Consider the following 23,651-nt stretch of genomic DNA (forward strand, 5'->3'; position numbering starts at 1 on the left):
ATGAGTGTGAGTGTGTGTGTGAGTGTGTGTGAGTATGTGTGTTAGAGGGTGAATGAGTGTGTGTGTTTGAGTGTTTGTGAGTGTGTTTGAGTGTTTGTGAGTATGTGTGTGACTGTATGTGGATGTGTGTGAGTGAGTGTATGAGTGTGTGTGAGTATGTCTGTGTGTGAGTTGGAGGGTGTGTGAGTGTGAGTGGGAGTATGAGTTTGTGTGAGTGTGTGGGCATGTGAGTATGAATATGTGCATGTGTGAATGGGTGCATGTCTATGTGTAAGAATGTGTGTGTGAGAGTGGATGTGTAGATGTGTGTGAGTGTGTGTGAGCATTTGTGTGTAAGTGTGTGTGAGTGAGCATATGTGACTATGTGTGAGTGTGTGTTTGTGTGTGTGTATGAGAGAGTGTGTATGTGTATGTGTGTGTGTGAGTGTGTGCGAGTATATGTGTGTGCATGTGAGTGGGTGTTATTGTGTGTGTGAGTGTGAGAGTGTGTGAAAGTGTGAGTATGTGTGTGAGTGTGAGGGTGTTTTGCATATGTGTGCTTTTGAGAGTGTGTGAGTGTATGTGTGAGTGTGAGTGGGTGTGTGATTGTGTGTGAGTATGTATGTGTGGGAGTGTGGAAAGTGTGTGTGAGTGTATGGGTGAGTATGTGTGAGTGTGTGTGAGTGTGTGTGAATATGTGTTTGTGTGAGGGTGTGTGTTGAGTGTGAGTATGTGTGTGAGTGTGTGTGTGCATGTGAGAGTATGCGAGTAAGATTGAGTGTGTGTGTGCATGTGAAAGTGTGTGAGAGTGTGTGAGAGTATGTGTGTGTGAAAGGGTGTATGAGTGTGCTTGTGTGTGAGTGTTTGAGTATGTATTTGAGTGAAAGTGTGTGTAAATGTGAGTGTGTGCATGTGTGAGTGGGTGTTTGATTGTGTGTAAATGAATAGGTGTCTGTGAGAGTGTATGTCTGAGCATGTGTGTGTGAGTTTATGTGTGTGAGTGTGAGCATGTGTGTATGTGGGTATGTGAGAGTGTGTGTGTGAGAGTGTGTGTGTGAATGTGAGTGAATGTGTGAGTATGTGTGTGTGAGAGGGTGTAGGAGTATGTATGTTTAAGTGTTTGTGAGTATGTGTGTAAGTGTGAGTATGTGTGAATGTGAGTGTGTGTGAATATGTGTGTGAGTGGGTGTATGATTGTGTGTAAATGAGTAGGTGTGTATATGTGTGTGAGTACATGTCTGTGAGAGTGTATATCTGAGCATGTCTGTGTGAGCTAGTGTGAGAGTAAGTGTGAGTTTATGTGTGTGAGTGTGTGTGAGCATGTGTTTGTGTATGTGGGTATGTGAGAGTGTGTGTGTGAGTGTGAGTGAATGTGTGAGTATGTGTGTGTGTGTGAGGCTGTAGGAGTATTTGTGTAAGTGTGAGTGAGTGTGGGTGCACATGTATGTGCACATGTGCGATTGTGTGTGAGTGTGTGAGAATGAGTAGGTGAGTGTGAGTACGTGTGTGTGAGAGTGTATGTGTGAGCATGTGTGAGTGAGAGTGTGTGTGAGTGGGTGTGTGAGTTGGTGTGTAAGTGAATGTTTGTGTGCATGTGAGACTGTGAGTGTATGTGTGAGTATGAGTGGGTGTGAGTATGTATGTGTGAGTGTGCATGTGTGCTTGTGTGAGTGTGCATGTGTGCTTGTGTAAGTGTGCTTGTGTGAGTGTGCATGTGTGCTTGTGTGAGTGTGCATGTGTGCTTGTGTGAGTGGGTGTGTGAGTATGTATGTTTGTGTTTGTGAGTATGTGTGTAAGTGTGAGTGTGTGTGTGAATGTGAGTGTGTGTGAACATGTGTGGGTGTGTGAGTGGGTGTGTGCATGGGTGTGAGTATGTATGTGTGAGTGTGCATGTGTGCTTGTGTGAGTGGGTGTGTGTGAGTGTGCACATGTGCTTGTGTGATTGGGTGTGTGCAAGTGTATGAGTGGGTGTGAGTCCATGTGTACATGTGAGTGAGTGTGTGTGAATGTGTGTGAGTACATGTATGAGTGAGTGTATATGTGAGCATGTGGGTTTGTGAGAGTGTGAGTATGTGTGTGAGTGTGTGTGCGTATGAGTAAGTGTGTGTGAGTGTTCATATGTGCTTATGTGAGTGTGTAGGTGTGTGTGAGTGAGTTTGTGTAAGTATGTGTGTAAATGTGTGTGCATACGAGAGTAAGTGTGTGTGAGTGTGTGTGTGCTTGTGTGAGTGTGTAGGTGTGTGTGTGAGTGAGGTTGTGTGTGAGTGTTTGTGTGTGAGTCTGTGATAGTGTGTGAGTGTGAATATGCATCAGAGTGTGTGTGAGTGTGAGTGGGTGTGAGTCTGTGTGCATGTGTGAGTGAGATTGTGTGTGATTGTGTGAATGAGTAGGTGCATGTGTGTATGTGTGTGAATACACGTGTGAGTGAGTGTATATGTTTGTGAACTTGCGTGAGTGTGAGTTTGTACTTGTGTGTGTGAGTGGGTGTGTGAATGTCTGTGAGTGTGTGTGAGTGTATGTGTGTGAACATGTGTTTTTGTGAGTGAGTGTGAGTGTGTGTGAATACGCATTTGTGTGAGTATACATGTGTGAGAGTGTGTGCATGTGTGTGAATTAGTGTGAGTGTGAGTTTGTAAGTGTGTGTGAACAAGTGCGAGAGTGAGTGTGTGTCAGTGGTTGTGTAAATGTGTGTGAGTGTGTTTTTGTGAGTGTATGGGTGTGATTGAATATGTGTTTGTGTGGGTGAGTGTGAGTATGGGTGTGTGAGAGGGTGTATGAGTGTGTGTGTGAGAGAGTGTTTGTGAGTATGCGTTTGAGTGTGAGTGTGTATGCACATGTGAGTGAGTGTGAATTTGTGTGTGCATGTTTGTGAGTATGTGTGTGAGTGTGCGCGAGTATATGTGTGTGTGAATGGGTGTTATTGTGTGTGTGAGTGTGAGTGTGTGTGTGCATGTAAGAGTGTGTGCATGTGAGTGGGTGTGTGAGTGTGAATGTGTTTGAGAAGGTGTGTTTGTGTATGTGTGATTTTGAGAGTGAGTGTGAGTGTATGTGTGAGTGTGAGTGGGTGTGTGAGTGGACATGTGTGAGTGTCAGTGGGAATATGTTTGTGTGAGTGTACTTGCATGTGAGAGTGTGTGAGTATGTGTGTTAGAGTGTGTATATGTGTGTGAGTGTTGTGAATATGTGTTTGTGTGAGTATGTGTCTGAGTGTGCATGTGCATGAGAGAGTATGAGTGAGTGTGAGTGCGTGTGGGTGCATGTGAAAATGTGTGAGTGTGTGTGCTTGTGAGTGTGTGTTTTTGAGTATGTGTGTGTGGTTGAGTGTGTGTGTGCACATGTGAGTGTGAGTGGGTGTATGTGTGTGTGAGTACGTGTGTGAGAATGTATGTCTGAGCATGTGTGTTTGTGAGATAGTGTGAGAGTGAATGTGAGTTTATGTATGTGTGAGTGTGAATGTGTGTGAGAGAGAGTGTTTATGAGTGTGTGTGCATGTGTTTGTGAGTATGTGTGTGTGATTGTATGTGGGTGAGTGAGAGTGTGTGAGTCTGTGTGGATGTGCGAGTATGTGTGTATGAGAGGGTGTATGTGTGTTTTTTAAGTGTTTGTGAGTGCTTGTGAATGTGTGTGCACATGTGTGTGAATGTGTGTGTGAGTGTGTGTGAATTAGTAGGTGAGTATGTGTGTGAGTGTGTGTGAGTGGGTGTGAGTTTATAAGTCTGTGTGTGAGCATGTGTGTGTATGAGTGGGTGTGTGAGTGTGTGCATGAGAGAGTGTGTAAGTGAGTGTGTGTGCATGTGAGACTGTGTGAGTGTGTGTGAGTGTGAGTGGGTGTGTGAGAGGGTGTGTAAGAGAGTGTGTGAGTGTGTGTGCATGTGAGACTGTGTGAGTGTATGTGTGAGTGTGAGTGGGTGTGTGAGTGTGTGGGTGTGTGTGGATATGTGTTTGTGTAAATATCTGAGTGTGAGTTGGCGTGTGTGTGGGTGGGTGTGTAGGTGGGTGTATGCATGTGAGATTGTGTGTATGTGTGTGTGAGCGTGAATATGTGTATGTGAGTGTGAGGAGATGTGCGTGAGTGTGTTTGAGAGTAGGTATGTGTGTGTGAGTGTGAGTATGTGTGTGAGTGATAAAGTGAGTATGTGTGTGTGTTATTGTGAGCGTGTGAGTGTATGTGAGACTGAGTGGGTTTAAGTGTGTATTTGTGTTAGAGTGTGTGTTAGTGAGTATGTATGTGTGAGTGTGTGAGTATGTGTGTTAGTGTGAGTGTGTGTTTGAGGGAGCATTTGTATAAGTTTGTGTGAGTGTGAGTTTTGTCTGTGCGAGACTGTGTGTTTGTGTGTGTGTGTATGAGTATGTATGAGTGCGAGTATGTGTGTGATTTTCAGTGTGAAAGTTTGTGTGAGTTTGTGTTTGAGTTTGTGTGTGTAAGTGTGTTTGAGATTTTATGTGTGTACGTGTGTGTGAGTATGTTTGTGTGAGTGTGTGTGTGAGTTTGTGTGTCAGTGATTGTGTGTGTGTGAGTATGTGTGAGTTAGTGTGTGTGTGTGAGTGTGTGTGTGTTTGTGAGTATGTGTGTGGGAGTGGGTGTGTGAGTGTGAGTGTGTGTGCATGTGAGTGTGTATGAGTATTTGAATGAGTGTGTGTGAGTGTGTGCAAGTATGTGTGTGTGAGTGTGAGCGGTTGTGACTGTGTTGTGTGTGAATGTGTGTTTGAGAGAGTGTGTGTGTGAGTGTGTGGTGTGAGAGAGTGTGTGTGATTGTGTGTATTTGAGTGTGTTTGTGTGAGTGTGAGAATGTGTGTGTGTGTTGGTGTGAGTTTGTGTGAATGGGTGTGTGAATGTGTGTGTGTGTGTGTGTGTGTGTGATTCTGTGTGTGAGTGTGTGTTTGTGACTATGTGAGTATGTGTGTGTGAGTGGGTGTGTGAGTGTGAGCGTATGTGTGCATGTGAGTTTGTGTGTGCATGTGAAAGTGTGTGTGAGTATGTCTGTGAGTGTGTGTGTGTGAATGGGTGTGTGAGTGTGAATGAGTGTGAGAAGTGTTCTTCCTTAATCTCATAATCGTGTGCCCAGCAGTGTTCTTCTATACAAGGCAAATCATCTTTAAATTTTACCATCCCACATCCCCATCATGGACCATCAAAACACATGCAGTAACTGTTTTATAAGAAATATGCTGGCTGTGTTAAGTCAGAACTGATTCCATTGTAAAAGCGAGAAGCCTGGCAACCTCCTCTAGTCACACTGTCTATCTGATCAAATAAGCGTAGCTGGCTTTCTATACACCTTTCTTTAGCTGCTTCAAACCACTTAGCTGATTCATTAGCCAATAGCTCTAACTTCTGATTGGTGCTATAAACATTCATCTTATCAACATATAAGTAAGACACATTTAAAAAGTTATTATGCTATCACCAAAAATTCCTCTTTTCAGTCTCGACTCCGATCTTCAGTTCAAATGTGAGGGCGACAAGAGGCATAACAATAAACTTCTCAAATTGTACGTGGGCATCTCTCTTTCAATCTATTATAATAAAAGTCTTAATGTCTTAGATGGGCCCTTTTCCTTAAGTCTGTTTGGTGTATCTAGTGAGGCTCTCCTTCAACCTTTACTGTCGTCAGTGTTATTACCAGGACCTGGAATTGTCCTTTCCAGCAAGTTCCCAATTTCTTCTGATCCAATTCTTTACCAGAATGTAATTCTCAGGTTTGACATTAGGATGTTCACCACTTTGATCTGTTGGATCAGCCTCCTTTAGGTGTGTTTGTTTTACTTGTGAATGCATCTCAAAAATTTTTTTAGTTAGATTTCTCAAATATTTGCTTATGTCCTCATTTATTATGCTTGAAGGACAGCCTCACTAGATACACCACACAGACTTAATGATTTATTATCATTTAGTAATAATAATAAATCCATCCCTACTGGCAGTGTGGTCTTTGCTCCCCAAGATGTCCGTATTGGTTGTCTGTGGACCCTCTCTGCAGCAGTTAGCCCTTCCTTAGCCTGCAGTGTCATCCGCATTGTAAACAATGCTGGGGTAGCACCTTTTAGCCAATTTTAGCCCTGTTTCCTCAGTCAATTTGGACAGTGTAGTTTATTTTTGCATATTCCACTATTCCTGCTGGCTGAGGTTAATGGGAGAAGTGAAACCACTGTAATCCCTAATTCCTTCATCCAATTCAACCCAGTTTCTGCTGAAATTTTTGTTCTTTCAGGACCTGGGCAATTCAATAACAAGACAATACTTAGACAATACCTACTTAATTCTGGAAAATCAATCCATATAGACTTTAATGGTAGGCATTCCATTTCTTAACCAGCATCATGCTGTAGGCAGATAATAATTCCTTCCTTTGGAATGTCCTACTTTCTTAGATTAGTGATGTGCCCCTCCTATGCCACTCATCCTTAGCCAATCTTTAAGAAAATTGCGTTTGCTACAAAGATTGTCCAGCAGGGGTGGTTCCTAATTTGATTTCTGGCACATCCCTACTGTTTACTAAGCTTAATGAAATGGTAGGGGCGTCTCCCTGAACTTATGCTTCATCCCCACATTAGGCAAGACCGTTCTATTCAAGTAGTTCATCACTTTCTGAACAAACGGTGAAGGGACCGTTTATAACAGCAGCTTTTGCAGTAGCATCTGCGTAAACTCTCCCTAGGGGTACAGAGTTCTGGTATGGGCATAAGTGTTCCTTTCCCTATCATGTAGGCTCTGACAAGGGCAAACAATTCAAATTCCTGGGAAAACTGGATGATAGAAGGCAGCGTCTTCATTACTTCATTTCTGTATTTTTCACAAGGCAGTTTTTTAAAATAATTCTTTCTTCTGTGTGATCCATTTTTTCTCCTTCTATACAAGTTAGAACCAGGAAACACTGCAGAAGTGGAACACCATTTCTTCATTGTTACTTTTAAAGTCCAACAACTTGTGAAATTGCTGCATGGTTGAAGCTCTCTGGAAAGCAGGTTTCAAATTACTGCAGATAATTTTCAGTTCAAGCTCTTTAACCTCCTTCTTCCTCACTCATGCACAGTCTTTCTACTGTCAATGAAAGTGCGAGGCAAGCTTTCAAGTTTGTTTTTTTCCAAAATGAGCAACAATTTTACATTAAAGCTAAGTCTGAAACCTTCTTCTTTATCGTAACTAATATGACACAGGTCTGGACACTGTGGCTGCTGGAGTACATATGGGGGTGGCCTTACCCACAAGGAATCTTTTGATTCCTCCTTCTCATCCCTCTGCAGGAATAGGGTGCCCCTGCCTGACATCAGGTCCCCGGGGTTTTATTTTTTCACCTTCTGCTTGTTAACCATTTGGCGCCTGAAGGAACGTGTTACCATTCTAATCGTAATGATCATCTCTTTAATCTGAAATGCTAAATCAATTTCACATTCTGTGGTTGGTGCTGGTCGGTTCCTTATTTAAATTTATTTTTTATTACACATCGTACGTGGAGAAAAGTTTAATTTCAGCTTTAAATAAATACACTGCACAGGCAGGGCGAGAACTGCCAATCAGGATTAACTTGACTTTGATGACCAAGTAATATTCCAGACGTGTAAATGAGATTCCCCAATGTTTCCTTTACTGTGGCTCCAATGATTTCTCCAGCTCTTATACTTTTCTCCACATTGGTTGTTTTGCCACAGCTGTATTACTACCATTATAAATTCTCTTCCTGCTCTGTGCAATTGGAACATGAATGGAACCAGTCCCTTTTCTGATAATATCATTACCTTTTTAACTCTATCATAAATTTCCCTGGCCAGCCCTTTCCTGGCCTCCTGCTCAATTCCTACCTTTTTCTGAGCTGTGCAACTCACTGTCCAATTTAAATTTTCACCGTACTTTAGATATAAATGATACATTGGGTGGCCCGGGGTCCCCACATCACTCATTTCTGACATTTTACCCCTAGCAGTGCTTACTCCTGGCTTATCACACACTTGTTCCATGTTGTCCTTTTGTTCTTCTGCACCATTTCAGGGTCCTTACCTTTGTCTGGGGATTTCCCCTCTTAACAACCAGTCTAAGGCAGGGCATCAGAACATAGGAACATAGGAAGTAGGAACAGGAGTAGGCCAAAAATGGCCCATCCAGCCTGCTCCACCATTCAATACGATCATGGCTGATCTAATTTATGACCTAACTCCACCTACCTGCCTTCTCCCCATATCCTTTAATTCCCCTATCATGTAAAAATTTATCTAACCAAATTTTAAATATGTTTAATGAGGCAGCCTCAACCACTTCCCTGGTTAAAGAATTCCAAACATTCACTACTCTCTGGGAAAAACTATTTTTCCTCATCTCTGTCCTAAATCTACTCCCCCAAATCTTGAGACTGTGTCCTCTCGTTTTAGTTTCCCCGGCCAGCTCAAAAAACCTTCCTACATCTATCCTATCCATACCCTTCATAATCTGATATGTTTCTATAAGATCTCCTCTCATTCTTCTGAACTCGAGCAAATACAATCCTAGATGATTTAATCTTTCATCATAAGTCAACCCCTTCATCCTAGGGATCAACCTAGTAAACCTCCTCTGGACCATCTCCAAAGCCAGTATATCCTTCCTCAAATATGGAGACCAGAACTGGACACAGTACTCCAGGTACGGTCTCACCAGTACCTTATACAGTTGCAACATTACCTCCCTACTCCTGAATTCAATCCCTCTAGCGATGAAGGCCAGCATTCCATTTGCCTTCTTAATAACCTGCTGCACCTGCAACCTAACTTTTTGCGATTCATGCACAAGCACTCCCAAGTCCCTCTGCACAACAGCATGCTGTAGTTTTTCACCCTTTAAATAATATTCAGCTCTTTTATTTTTCTTGCCAAAATGGATAAGCTCACACTTACTAACATTGTAGTCTATCTGCCAGACCCTTCCCACTCATCCAGCTTAACTATATCCCTCTGCAGACTCTCCACATCCTCATTACAATTTGCTCTTCCACTCAATTTGGTGTCATCCGCAAACTTGGCTACATCACATTTTGTCCCCTCCTCCAAGTCATCAACGTAAATGATGAACAGTTGTGGGCCTAACACTGACCCCTGCGGTACCCCACTTACCACTCTCTGTCAACCTGAAAAACTCCCATTTATCCTGACTCTCTGTCTCCTGTCAGACAACCAATTTTCGATCCAGGCCAATATACTTCCCCGGACTCCACTTTCCTGTAACTTACTGATAAGTCTCTTGTGTGGCACCTTATCAAACGCTTTCTGGAAATCCAAATATACAACATCAACCTGTTCCCCTCTATCCACAGCACCCATTATATCCTCAGAGAATCCTAACAAGTTTGTCAAACAAGATCTTCCCTTTCTAAAACCATGCTGCATCTGCCTGATTGAACCCTTACTTTCCAAAAGTTTCACTATTTCATCTTTAATGACGGCTTCAAGCATTTTTCCAACTACAGACGTCAAGCTAATTGGCCGATAATTTCCAGTCTTCTGCCTACATCCCTTCTTAAAAAAGTGGCGTGACATTTGCTGTCTTCCAGTCTGCCGGGATATATTGGTATATCATTTTGGTATATGATCACCAATGCATCAACTATAACTTCTGCCATTTCCTTCAGAACCCTTGGATGCATATCATCAGGACCAGGTGATTTGTCTGGCTTTAGTCCCATTAGTTTCTCCATCACTACTTCCTTTGTAACAATTATTTTATCAAGGCCTTCCCCAACATTCGCATCCTTAACTCCGCACTTGGGCATGTTGGACGTGTCTTCTACCGTGAAGACTGACACAAAATATTTATTTAATGCCTCGGCCATTTCCTCATTTTTTGCTACCAGTTTTCCTTTCTCATCTTCCAAGGGTCCTATGTTAACTCTGGCCACCCTCTTCTGTTTTATATATTTATAAATTTTTTTCCTTTCTGTTTTTATATTTTGTGCCAATTTACTTTCATAATCCTTTTTCCCATTTCTTGTTACCCACTTTGTAATTCCTTGTTGTCTCTTAAAGTTTTCCCAATCTTCCAGTTTCACACTGCTCTTTGCAGCTTTGTACACCTGCGCCTTCAATTTTATACTCTCCTTTATTTCCTTTGTTAACCACGGTTGATTTTTCCCTCCCTTGCTGCCCTTTTTCCTGACCGGAATATATTTTTGTTGAGCATTACAAAATATTTTTTTGAAATCTTCCACTGTTCCTCAACTGTTTCATCAATCAGCCTGTGCTCCCAGTCCACTCTGCCCAATTCCTCCCTCATCCTATGGTAGTCACCCCTGTTTAAGCATAATATATTAGTTTTAGATCTAACTATTTCCCCTTCCTTCTGAATGAGAAATTCAATCATACTACGATCGCTATTTCCCAGATGGTCTCTGACTATTACATCATTTACTCTACCTATCTCATTGCACAACACAAGATCCAGGAGAGCATTTTCTCTTGTGGGTTCCTTAACATGCTGCTCAAGAAAGCTATCACGGGTGCATTCTATGAAGTCCTCTTCCAGACTCCCACAACCAACTTGATTTTCCCAATCTATGTGGAAGTTAAAGTTCCCCATGACTACTGCCATATCATTATTACATGCTTCACTTATCTCTCTATTTATTTCCTGTGCCACTAAACTATTGTTATTTGGTGGGCGATAGATAACACCCACCAATAATTTTTCCCCTTTGTTATTCTTTATCTCTACCCAAATGGACTCAACATTATGCTCTTTAGATTTTATATCATTCCTCACTACTGCCTTGAACTCATCTTTGATTAAGAGTGCAACTCCACCTCCCTTACCATCCTGTCTATCCCTTTGCACCGCCTGATACCCTTGAAAGTTTAATTCCCATTTAGGGTCACCTTGTAGCCATGTTTCCGTGATGGCTACCAAATCATAGGCATGGGTACCGATTTGTGCCTCAAGTTCACTAACCTTATTTCTAATACTGCGGGCATTCAGATAAAGTGCCCTTATGCTCTTTGTCCTTTTAATATCTAGTGACTTCTGTAACCTTTTCTTTTGATTTTTCTGCCCACTATTATTCTTTGTAATTTTCTTAACACTCTCATTGACCCGAAAACTCACTGCACCATCTGATTTTTTATTTTCTCCTCCCAACATTACTTTTCCTATTTTACTTTTCCTGGCCATTACTTTATCTTCCCTACCCTTTTCCCTATCACTCTGGTTCCCATACCCCTGCCAAATTAGTTTAAACCTTGCCCCACTGCTGTACCAAACATACTTGCCAAAATGTTGACACCTTTTGGATTTAGGTGCAACCCGTCCCTCTTGTAAAGATCATGCCTTCCCCAAAAGAGATCCCAATGATCCAAGAAGGCAAATCCTTGCCTTGTACACCAGCACCTCAGCCACATGTACATTTTCCTTATCCTTACATTATTTTCATCACTTGCATTTGGAACAGGTAGTAATCCCGAGATCACTACCCTAGCGTTCCTGTCTTTCAGCTTTCATCCCAGCTCACTGTAATCCCTTTTCATTACCTCCTCCCTTTTCTTGTCAATGTCGTTTGTACCCACATGTACCAAGACATCAGGCTGCTCTCCCTCTCCTCTCAGAATATTTTGGACCCGATTTGTGATATCTCGTACCCTTGCACCAGGGAGGCAGCACACCATGCGGGTATACTTATCTGGCTCCTGTCTGTACCCCTGACAATGGAGTCCCCAATAACTACTGCATTTTTCCTTTTCCTTTTCTTTTGCACCACTCTGCTAGGCTCATTGCCATTGACCTGGTGCCCGTGTCCATCTTCTGTCCGGTCATCTCCCTCAACAGAATCCAACACAACATAACTGTTGCTGAGTGGGATAGTCACTGGTGTGTTCTCCGTTTTTCTCGCTTTTTTCTTTCCCCCCCCTGACGGTTTCCCACTTACTTGACATGGGTTCTGGAGTATTTATCGCCCTGAAAGTTGAGTCGATGAACTCCTCACTCTCCCTTACAAGCCGCAGGTCATCAATCTGCAACTCCATATCCCTAATTCGCTCCCTTAGTAACTGCATCTCGGTACACCTGGTGCAGATGTGGCCATTTGGGAGGGTGGAGGTCACCCATTGTTCCCACATCTGATACCCAGTACAGAGCACTAACCCTATTGGCATGACTCTGAATACGAAGGCAAATAACTCAGCTTACCTTTTCTCCTTGCCTGCTTTCGCCGAAGCCTGATAAGCCAAAGCCAGGAAGTCTCACTCCTTCACTGCTCCACTCACTCACTGAGCCACTCCTCGCTGGCCGCTTCCTCCCCTTTCACTTCTTTTATTGGCCCCTTGACCAATTAACCCTGTCACTTTCAGTAAGCTCCTCCTCCTCTGATTCACAGCCCGACTCTCTCCAAGCTCCTCCTCCTCTGACTCCCAGCCGAACCAAGTAAGACAGCATAACTAGGACAACATGTTATGTTGGACAGTACTTTTATCTTTTCACCAAGCAAATCCTCAAGCCCTTATCCTCTGTGTGCTCGGGATGCGACGCTCATAGTTCATCTGGAGTCTATCAGAGTTATGCTGTAGGGAGAGAGGGATCAATTGATCTAACACCTTAAGAGAAAAACCGGGAAAGTGTCTCGTGGACCCATTCTTTAATCTTTAGATGCTAGTTCAGCTGGTCACTGGTACCATCCAGTAAGCATTCCTCACTCTTGGACTCTTGGCTTGTTTTCCAAATATATTGAAACTACCACTTTCCGATGCAAAGAACACAGCACACTGAACTGGTACAGTGAACTCTTTATTAGACACCAAGTTAACCTGAGAGAACCCTTACTGCTTTCAGCCTTGAAAGCAGTCTCCAGAGGTCTCAATTCAACAAATGGATGAATCAACTTTTATATACTCAAGAAAAACAAATTGAACTAAAAGATTACATCATTATTCGACATACAAGGTAAATCATACCTCTTATTACTACTCACCCCACTGCGCAGTTTTCCTCATCAATTCTCCGAACCTCCTGTTCTTTTCTGTGTGCACATTCTTTCTGGAGGACTTCCACATATTTTAATGTCCCCCCTTCTGTCAATGGGATCCCCAATTTTATGGCTTTAGTCTGCCAACTTGCATTGATCTCTCTCTCTTTTCTTTCTTGTGCCAGAAGGTGCCATTTCCCTATTATATTCTTGGCTTTCTTATTTAATATACGCTTCCAAATCAACTGTTGTGCCTCTTTTATTAATTCATCATCCCATGTGCCTCCTAAAGCCCCCCCCCCACACCTTTTCTATTTACGTATAGTCTTCTCATTTTCTGTATATTTCTCACTCATTGTCTGTATAGGTGGACCCCATTCACTCACTGTATCTATGCCATTACCTATTAAGGTCCCCAACCTTATCCGAGCTCCTGGAGTTCCTATTCAACCAGGGTCCCAGATCGTTGAGTTCCTTGAACTCTTAACTCAAGTTTGACTTTTCGCTGTCCTCCGTTAAATTCCGTCCAGTCTCTCAGTCCCTAGCCAGAGAATCATCCAGAGATGGTTTGTTCAGAGCAGGGAAAATGGAGAAGATAAAAGATGTACCTTCTCCACTGATCAAATCCCTGGTGTGTACAAACTCACTCCACTTCGTTATGTCTGCCAAGCTAAGAGAATCTGACTGGAAATTGTCCAAAATGTGGAGATTTAAGGTTGAAGATAACAAAATTAATCCCTCAAATCAAAAAAATCTACAAGCAGAGTCAGAGGCAAGGTTTCCAGTGATGGATTTGTTCAGTGTGTGTGAGATGGTGGACATATTGAAGTTGTAGTTGAATATGAGATGGGTTCCAGTGTATTGTGACAGATTATGTTATATTGTATATTATGTTGTGATGCGCTATCGAGCAGAAGAGCAGACACAAATGTTATGACCCCAGAACCCAGCAGCAATAGATATTCACCACGACAAATTCTTACTTCATTAAATGGTTGTTTTTAATTATCTTTAAACATGAAAATAGAATCAAACTTTAACTTATCTCTATTCACTTAACTAATCCAAATTAACCTCTTTCTAATTCTAAGCACATGTCTATGATGTATGTGTAAATTTAAGTAAAGTTCTTTGGTTCACAGTTCAATTCTCATTCTTCCAAGTTCACTGGTTGCAGGCAATTCTTATACTGTGCACAGAATTTAATAAGTATAAAGTTCACCAGGCTTTGGTGCTCAAAAGGTAAATGTTTACTGCTCAGGAAGGTTCTTGTAGGGTTTGCAGAAAGAGATATGTGGTGTTCCAGGATTTCCACAACTGAGATACCATCATTAGTCACCTCAGTGTCTCACTGATGAAACTTGCCTCATCAGGGTTCTCCAGATTATAACCTCTTTCTTACAGAGTTCCTTCCTGTTCCTATTATTCCAAGAGAAACATCAGACAGATAGCACTTCCAGCCATCCACCGCTCTGGAGCATCTGTTTCAGTTCCAACAAGCTTTTCCTGCTTGCTTCAGCTGTGACTGTGTCAAAGCCACACTGGCTGTGAGAACTTGTTCTCTCTCTCTCTCTCTCTGACTCCAACTGCTAGAAAGGCCATGTGACTCTCTCACTTGCCACAAAACCCCCACGTTTTCCAGCAAACAATAGGAGTTAGTCTTTTGCTCCCATCTGTTGTCTTAGATAAGGTCAGAAGCCTTGTAAAAATGTTCATCACAGATGACCCATCTCTAGTCGATTCATTTGATGATATCATTTCAATTAGCACCTGCTTGTGAAATGTGCATAGCATTCTCCATAGTTTCTGCAAAGTCACTGAATGTGAATTCTTCAGTATTTCAAATAAGATCTGTTTTAAAGTGTGTGTATGTGTGTGTAAGCTGCCTCAGGACCTTCGTGATGCCACCATCATCACCCTGTACAAAAACAAAGGCGAGAAATCAGACTGCTCAAACTACAGAGGAATCACGCTGATCTCCATTGCAGGCAAAATCTTCGCTAGGATTCTTCTAAATAGAATAATACCTAGTGTCACCGAAAATGTTTTCCCAGAATCACAGTGCGGCTTTCGCGCAAACAGATGAACTACATGGTCTTTGCCCTCAGACAGCTCCAAGAAAAGTGCAGAGAACAAAACAAAGGAGTCTACATCATCTTTGTTGACCTCACCAAAGCCTTCAACACCGTGAGTAGGAAAGGACATTTGGCAAATACTAGAGTGCCTCGGATGCCCCCCAAAGTTCCTCAACATGGTTATCCAACTGCACGAAAACCAACAAGGTCAGGTCAGATACAGCAATGAGCTCTCTGAACCCTTCTCCATTAACAATGGCGTGAAGCAAGGCTGCGTTCTCGCAGCAACCCTCTTTTCAATCTTCTTCAGCATGATGCTGAAACAAGCCATGAAAGACCTCAACAATGAAGATGCTGTTTACATCTGGTACCGCACGAATGGCAGTCTCTTCAATCTGAGGCGCCTGCAAGCTCACACCAAGACACAAGAGCAACTTGTCCATGAACTACTCTTTGCAGATGATGCCGCTTTAGTTGCCCATTCAGAGCCAGCTCTTCAGTGCTTGACGTCCTGTTTTGCGGAAACTGCCAAAATGTTTGGCCTGGAAGTCAGCCTGAAGAAAACTGAGGTCCTCCATCAGCCAGCTCCCCATCATGACTACCAGCACCCCCACATCTCCATTGGGCACACAAAACTCAAAACGGTCAACCAGTTTACCTATCTCGGCTGCACCATTTCATCGGATGCAAGGATCGACAACAAAATAGACAACAGACTCGCCAAGGCAAATAGCGCCTTTGGAAGACTACACAAAAGAGTCAGGAAAAACAACCAACGGAAAAACCTCACAAAGATTAGCGTATACAGAGCCGTTGTCATACCCACACTCCTGTTCAGCTCTGAATCATGGGTCCTTTACCGGCATCACCTACGGCTCCTAGAACGCTTCCACCAGTGTTGTTTCCGCTCCATCCTCAACATTCATTGGAATGACTTCATCTCCAACATCGAAGTACTTGAGATGGCAGAGGCCGACACCGTCGAATCCATGCTGCTGAAGATCCAACTGCGCTGGGTAGGTCACGTCTCCAGAATGGAGGACCATCGCCTTCCCAAGATCGTGTTAAATGGCGAGCTCTCCACTGGCCACCGAGACAGAGGTGCACCAAAGAAGAGGTACAAGGACTGCTTAAAGAAATCTCTTGGTGCCTGCCACATTGACCACCGCCAGTAGGCTGATCTCGCCTCAAACCGTGCATCTTGGCACCTCACAGTTCGGCAGGAAGCAACCTCCTTTGAAGAAGACCACAGAGCCCACCTCTCTGACAAAAGTCAAAGGAGGAAAAACCCAACACCCAACCCACCAATTTTCCTCTGCAACCGCGTCTGCCTGTCCTGCATCGGACTTGTCAGCCACAAACGAGCCTGCAGCTGACTTGGACATTTACCCCTCCATAAATCTTCGTCCGTGAAGCCAAGCCAAAGATATGTGTAACCTACTCTATTTTTACCAACTTATCTCCCAAATATACATACATTACACCTCCCCTCCTTTAAAGGAATTTTAACTCTTGAGTTAAAATTCAGTAATAACTAAACTGTCTTTAAAATCACTAAAGATATAACAATTCTCAATATATAGGTTATAATAAAGTAACAATGTTGAGAGCATTTTATAAATGATCAATTTTAACATCTTGACAAACGATCTGCTATAATATTATTTGAACCTCTGATATGAATAATGTGCGGAGTATATTCTTGTGATATTAAACTCCAGTTTAACAATCTTCTGTTTTGTTCTTCATTTTATTCAGAAACACCAGAGGTTTGTGGTCAGTAACTATCACAATAGGTTCCTGAGAGGTACTGAGATACACATCAAAATTCTGCAGAGCAAACATGATAGACAACAGTTCTTTTTCAATAGTGGAATAGTTCCTTTGATGGATATTGAAATTTTTTTGAAAAGTAGGCAACAATTTCATTATGTTTTTGCAATAAAACTGACCCTGCTGCTCCCACACTCGTATCTACTGCTACAGAAAAAGGTTTATCAAAATCAGGAGATTTTAACACAGGATAATGGCATAGCATCTCCTTTAAATTTTCTAAAGCTCTCTCACACTCTTTAGTCCACACAAATTTCTCCTCTTTCTTCAAAAGTTTGGTTAAAGGAAGAGCAACATCAGCAAAAATTCTGCAGAATTTCCTTTAATACGCTGCCATTCCTAAAAACCTTCTCAATGCTTTCTTGCCATTGCGAATAGGAAACTCAGAAATTGCATTCACCTTCACTTGAATAGGTGCAACTTTGCCATGACAAACTACATGTCACAGTGGCATTTGCAAATTCACTCTTAAGTTTGCTTTGGATAATCTTGCAAAAATTTTGTCCAATTCCTTCAAACGTTCTTCCCATGTGTCACTTTTTATGACCAAATCAATATAAGTATCTGTATGTGTTAATCCTTGGATTACCGAATTAATCATCCTTTGATATCTTGCAGGGGCATTTTTCATGCCAAAAGGTAACACATTATACTCATATAAACCCGATGGAGTTACTAAAGCTGAAATATTCTTTCCTCTCTCAGTTAAAGGCATTCAGCAGTAACCCTTCAACAAATCCAACTTTGTAAGAAATTTAGCTTTCCCAATTTTATCAATACAGTCGTAGATTCTCAGAATAGGATAAGCATCTGTTTTAGTTACTGAATTAACCTTCCTATAATCTGTACAAATCTGGTTTAGGTACCAGAATACAAGGAGAACTCCAATCTGAGTTCGAAGGTCTAATAATATCATTTCTCAATATATATTCCCCCTCCTGATCCATGATTCTACTTTTCTGAATGTTTATTCTATATGGGTATTGTTTTATGGGACTTGCTTCTCCAACATCCACATCATGATAAATCACCGATGTCCTTTTTGGAACGTCAGGAAACAAATTTGTGTATTTTAAAATTAATTCCTTCAATTGCATCTGTTCTTGTGACCTAAGATGAACTAACTTTTCCTCCAAATTTTCCAAAATTGCTGAGTTAGACAGGCACACAGGAACCATCATTTCTTTAAGGTTACCCTCACAAGATTCTGTTTCCATAATCTTATGATCCATGACTTCCTCAACCCTGTCAACAGCCAACACCTCTGATACAGATTGTTCTCAACTACCTTTATCCTCGTAATAAGACTTCAGCATATTTATGTGACAAACCTGAGTTTTATTCCTTATATCTGGAGCATTAACAACATAGTTAACATCATTCAGTTTTAATTTAACTGAGTACGGTCCAGAAAATCTAGCTCTCAAAGGATGTGTTGGAAACAAAATCAAAACTTTACTTCATACCTTAAAATTCCTCATGAGCTTTCCTATCAAATAAACACTTCATTTTACCCTGAGCCATTTCTAAATTCTCTCGAGCCAAAGTCCACACTTTTTGTAGCTTATCCTTAAATTTAGAAACATAATCCAGCAAGTTCAACTGCACATCCTCGTTAACCCACTGTTCTTTTATCAACATTAAAGGTCCTCTAACCTGATGTCCAAACACAATTTCAAAAGGGCTGAAACCTAATGACTCCTGCACAGCCTCCCTTGCTGCAAATAACAATAAATGAATACCTTCATCCCAATTTTCCATTCTCCAGACAATAAATTCTCATCATATTTTTAAGAGTAGAATAAAATCTTTCCAAATCCCCCTGAGTTTCAGGATGATACACAGATGAAATGATCTGTTTTATTCCCAATTCATAAATTAATTGTTGAAACAGCCCAGACAAAAAGTTAGATCCTTGATCACTCTGAATTTCTTTCGGTAATCCAAACACTGTGAAAAATCTTCCCAGAGCCTTTACCACCTTTTTGGCTTTAATATTTCTTAATGGCATAGCCTCTGGAAATCTCGATGCTTCACACATAATTGTTAACAAGTACTGATTTCCAGACTTAGTTTTCGGCAAGAGACCTACACAATCCACAATAACCCTAGTGAAAGGTTCCCCAGCAACAGGAATAGGTTGTAATGGAGCCAATGGAGTCCCTGGTTAGGTTTCCCCACAACTTGACAAACGTGACATGTCCGGCACCAATTTACAACATCCTTCCCCAAACCAGGCCAGAAAATTGTTTCAAAATCTTATTCATGGTTATCTTTACACTAAGATGACCACCTAAAGAAGGTGGGCTAAATTTTAAATTTAATTGCGGTAATTTTTAGGAACAACCACCTGATGAATTATCCCCTCCCTCACCCCCACCACTCACACTCTTCATTAGCAGGAATATCAAGAGGTCTCCATTTTCTCATCAACAATTCACCCTTTAAGTAATAACCATGAGCCATTTCTTCAATCTCCTGTTCAGTTATTGCTTTGTCTGCTAAGTCAACAAAACTTGTATCTGCTTTCTGCTGCTGAATTAACTTTCTTGACAAAGAGAAATCTTTACTCTCACAATTACCCTCCTCTTTCAAAACCATTTCAGAAGCACCTGACAAATCTCTTTCAACTGGATCTTCTTCATCTCACAATAATTTCTTAGACATGGACCTTGTTACTGCACACACAGGATATATCTCACAGTTCTCTTCCACCTCATCCTTCCTAGGCCTACTTGTTAATCTCAAAACTGACCCAACTTTATCCTCTGCCAAAGCATTCCCTAATAAAAATGAGACCCCCTGCATAGGTAACTTTGAAATTACATGTCCTTTAACTAACTCTGAATTTAGCACAATATTGTGAAGACTCCACCTCACCTCCAACACCTTTAATCAAAGTGGTCTCCCCTGTGTCAGTTGTTTGATCAAGAGATAAAACTCCTTGTACTAACAATGATTGTGCAGAACCAGTATCCCTAAGAATTTTAACTGGAACCTGTGATTTTCCCTCCTTTACTGAAAAAGGTTTGAAAACATCCATGACACCCTTATCAGATTTAGAATCTTTGCTCTGCCTAAATTCAACTGTTTGAATACATGCTTCTGGTAAAACCTTCTTTTCTCTTTTGTTTTTCAATACTAGCACAAGCATGACCATTGGCTCCATTACAAAAATGACATACAAATCCAGAAGTTCTGTCCTTTCCAACCATCTCTCCAGACTTAATTTCAGGTTTACCATCCTGCTCCATATTAATCCTCTGAACAGGCTTATTAATCTGTTCCCCATTAACTTTCTGAAAATAATTACCATTCTGAGATGTACCTTTATGAATCAGCATAAATTTTGTCTACCGATCTAGCTGTTTGAAGCCACATAGCCATGTCTCTCATCCAGATATAATTTAACCTCTTTTGGGACACACCTTTTAATTTCCTCAATTAATATCAATTCTCTCAATCTGTCAAAATCATTATTTATTCCTTTTGAGGCGCACCAACGGTCAAACCATACAGATTTTTTCAGAGCAAAATCCATATAAGATTGATTCCATGTTTTTATCAAACTCCTAAATTTTTGTCTCTATGCTTCAGGAACCAACTCATAAGCTTGTTTAACAGTATCATAATTTGCCACTTGCTATGCAGTCCAGCTAGAGGATGCAATTTGTGCTTTTCCCTTTAATACACTTTGGAGCATTAAAAACCATTTTGCTTTTGGCCATCTTGAGCTCTCAGCAACCTTTTCAAAAAGGTGAAAATAGGTATCTATATCTCCCTCATCAAAAGGAGGCACTAGATTTATCTCTCTACTAGGCAAAAACCTCTCCCCACGAGTTACAGATTCAGATCTCTTACTTTCCTCCCTCTCAATTTTCATCCTCTTTAATTGATGCTGTCTTTCAGCTAACTCTAACTCAGATCTCCTCTGTTTTTCAGCTTTTTCTCTTTGCTTTTTAGCCTCTTCTCTTTGCCTTTCAACTTGGATTGCCTCATATGGTTGTCTCTGCATCTCAAAATTACATTTCTCTCTTTCCTCTTGCACCCTCAAATTCTCTAACTCCAATTGCAACTCACCAGATCTATCCTTTGGAAAATCTTCTAAGTCCTCCTGAACAAATTTACCCCCATCTATATAATATTTCACTATAATCCTCTGTATTTGTACTTTCCTCATCCAATGTTTAACTTCATTTAGTTTCAATGCCTTAGAAATAACCATCAGTTCTTCTTTTCTCTTGCTATTCAACTCTGCAGATGATGGTTGTGACAAAAGTTTATCAACATCCATTGCAGCTGTTTTTCACTCTCAAGCTTTAAATTAGCTTGGAAAAAAAACAATTGACTAATAACCCACAAAACTTGTGTTCAATTGACTGGACGTTCCCCCATAAAATGTTATGAGCCCAAAGGACCCCAAAACCCAGCAGCAACAGATATTCACCATGACAAATTGTTACTAAAACAGAAGTTGTTTTTAATTATCTTTAAACTTGAAAACAGAATCAAATTTTAACTTATCTCTATTAACTTAACTAAACCCAACTTAACCCCCTTCTAATTCGAAGCGCACTGTATGTAATGTGTGTGTAAACTTTTGCTTCTTTGGTTCACAGTTCAATCTCACTTCTCATTCTTCCAAGTTCACTGGTTGCAGGCAATTCTTATACTGTGCTGATCTGTTTTAAAATGTGTGTATGTATGTAACCTATTCTAATTTTACCAATTTCTCCCAAATATATATTCCATTACTCAAAACATAAAGTCTGTTCAACAGGCTTTATTCCAGATAAACTTCCACAGAGCTGGCTGTGTGAGCTGGCTGCACTACCTCTGAAACTGACCTCGGGGGGGGGACGGGGGGACGGATGTAGCTTATATCCCGGAGGGTGATTGGCAGCCGACCGGGTGGGGCTTGATCCATTCAGGTCAGCTGATGAACAGCTGGCCAGGTGTTGCCTTGTCCTCCAGTGCTCTCCCTGCAGTTACACAGGTTGCATCCTGGGGATGTGAGCCAGGCTGGGAGTGATGTTCCTGTCACCGATTTCCTGGGGAATGAAAACAGGCATTCGTGTGGGGTCTCATTGGTAGCCATGCACAGGAGTGACCTGATGGCATGGAGTGCCTCAGGGAGGGCTTCCTGCCAGTACTCTGTGGACTTAAGGGCTAGAAGGACTGCCTTCAAGATGATCCCGTTTTCATGCTCCACCTGTCCATTACCTCTCGGGTTGTAACTAGTCATGCGACTAGTCGTGATGCACCTTGTTGTCAGGTATGGCACAGTTCCTCACTCATTAAGCTAGATCCCCCGGTCACTGTGGATGAACACGGTATAGCCGAACATGGTGAAGATCTGCGTCAGTGCCCTGATGTCGGTGGCCGTGGAGGTGTCTGAGCATGAGATGGCAAAAGGGAAGCAGGGGTACTCATCTATGATGGCGAGGAAATAGACATTCCAATTCATGGAAGGCAGGGGGTCCTCGAAGTCTATGCTGAGGTGCTCAAAGGGCCAAGTGGCCTTGACAGAAAAAGCGGGGCTTGTTTTCTGCACAGACCTGGCACGCCTCAGTCATGGTCCTGGCGGTGTACAGGAGGTTTTGGGATGATGAAGTGGTATAAACAGGTGATGCCCAGGTGGCAGTAGGACTCGTGCAGGGCCTACAGCTGGTTGACATGGTGCGACGCGCAGGTCCGGGAGAAGGCGTCAGGGGAGTCGTTAAATTTCCCCGGTCGGTACTGGATGTCATAGCTGTAGGTTGCGAGCTCGACTCTCCAGCGCAAGATCTTATTGTTCTTGATCTTGCCTTTGTGGGTGGTGCTGAACATGAACGCCATTGCGTGCTGGTCAGTGAGGAGGGTGAATCTCCTGCCAGCCAGGGAGTAGCACCAGTGGCAGACCGCTTCACCGATCGCCTGGGCCTCTTTTTCAATGGCGGAGTGCCCCAGCTCGGAACTGTGGAGGGACCTGGAGAAGAGGCGACAGAGCACCCCTTCTGGTTAAGGGTAGCGGCGAGGGCCACATCGGAGGCATCGCTCTCCACCTGGAAGGGGGAGTCCTCGTCCACAGCTTGCATCGTGGCATCTGCAATGTCCTGCCTGATGCGCGTGAAGCCTGCCTGCGCCTCAGGTGGGAGAGGAAAAGATGTGGCCTGGGCCAGTGGGTGGACATTGTCTGAGAAGTGAGGAACCCACTGTAAGTAATAGGAGATAAGGCCAAGGCACCTGCAGAGGGCCTTGAGCATGTAGGGAAGGGGCAGCTCCATTAATGGACGGATCCATTCTGGATCCGGCCCGATAACACCATGTGCCACGATATACCCCAGGATGGCCAAGCGGCTGGTGCTGAACATGCACTTCTCTTTATTGTAAGTGAAGTTCAGCTCCTAGTCCATCCAGAGAAATTTTTCCAGGTTTGCATCATGGTCCTGCTGGTTGTGGCCACAGATGGTGACATTATCCATGGGAAACATAGAAACATAGGAGCAGGAGTAGGTCATTCGACCCTTCGAGCCTGCTCCGCCATTCAACAAGATCATGGCTGATCTTAAAGTTCAGTACCCCGTCCCCACCTTCTCCCTGTAACCTTTAATACCCTTATACTGAAGAAATATATCTAATTCCCTCTTAAATATATTTAATGAACCTGCCTCTACTGCCCTCTGTGGCAATGAATTCCACAGATTCACCACCCTCTGGGTAAAGAAATTCCTCCTCATCTCAGTCCTAAATGGTTTGCCTATTATCGTCAAACCATGGCCCTGGGTTCTGGATTTTCCCATCGTTGGAAACATCCCATCTGCATCCATTCTGTCCAGTCCTGCCAGAATTTTATATGTCTCTATGAGATCCC

General features: G+C 42.3%; 1 protein-coding gene across 1 annotated transcript; it reads right to left on the reverse strand.

Annotated features, from left to right (window-relative positions):
• Positions 1-967: 967 nt before the first annotated feature.
• On the reverse strand, positions 968-21,725 carry LOC138754783 (LIM domain-containing protein A-like). The gene is made up of 6 exons (XM_069919641.1): positions 21,646-21,725; positions 19,173-19,346; positions 16,918-16,945; positions 3,161-3,368; positions 1,592-1,865; positions 968-1,061 (listed from the first exon to the last, which is right to left on the reverse strand). The coding sequence occupies exons 1-6, from the start codon at positions 21,723-21,725 to the stop codon at positions 968-970; spliced, it is 858 nt and encodes a 285-aa protein (XP_069775742.1).
• Between the last annotated feature and the right edge of the window lie 1,926 nt (positions 21,726-23,651).

Source organism: Narcine bancroftii, chromosome 1 (assembly GCF_036971445.1).
Source record: "Narcine bancroftii isolate sNarBan1 chromosome 1, sNarBan1.hap1, whole genome shotgun sequence".
NCBI classification, from domain to species: domain Eukaryota; kingdom Metazoa; phylum Chordata; class Chondrichthyes; order Torpediniformes; family Narcinidae; genus Narcine; species Narcine bancroftii.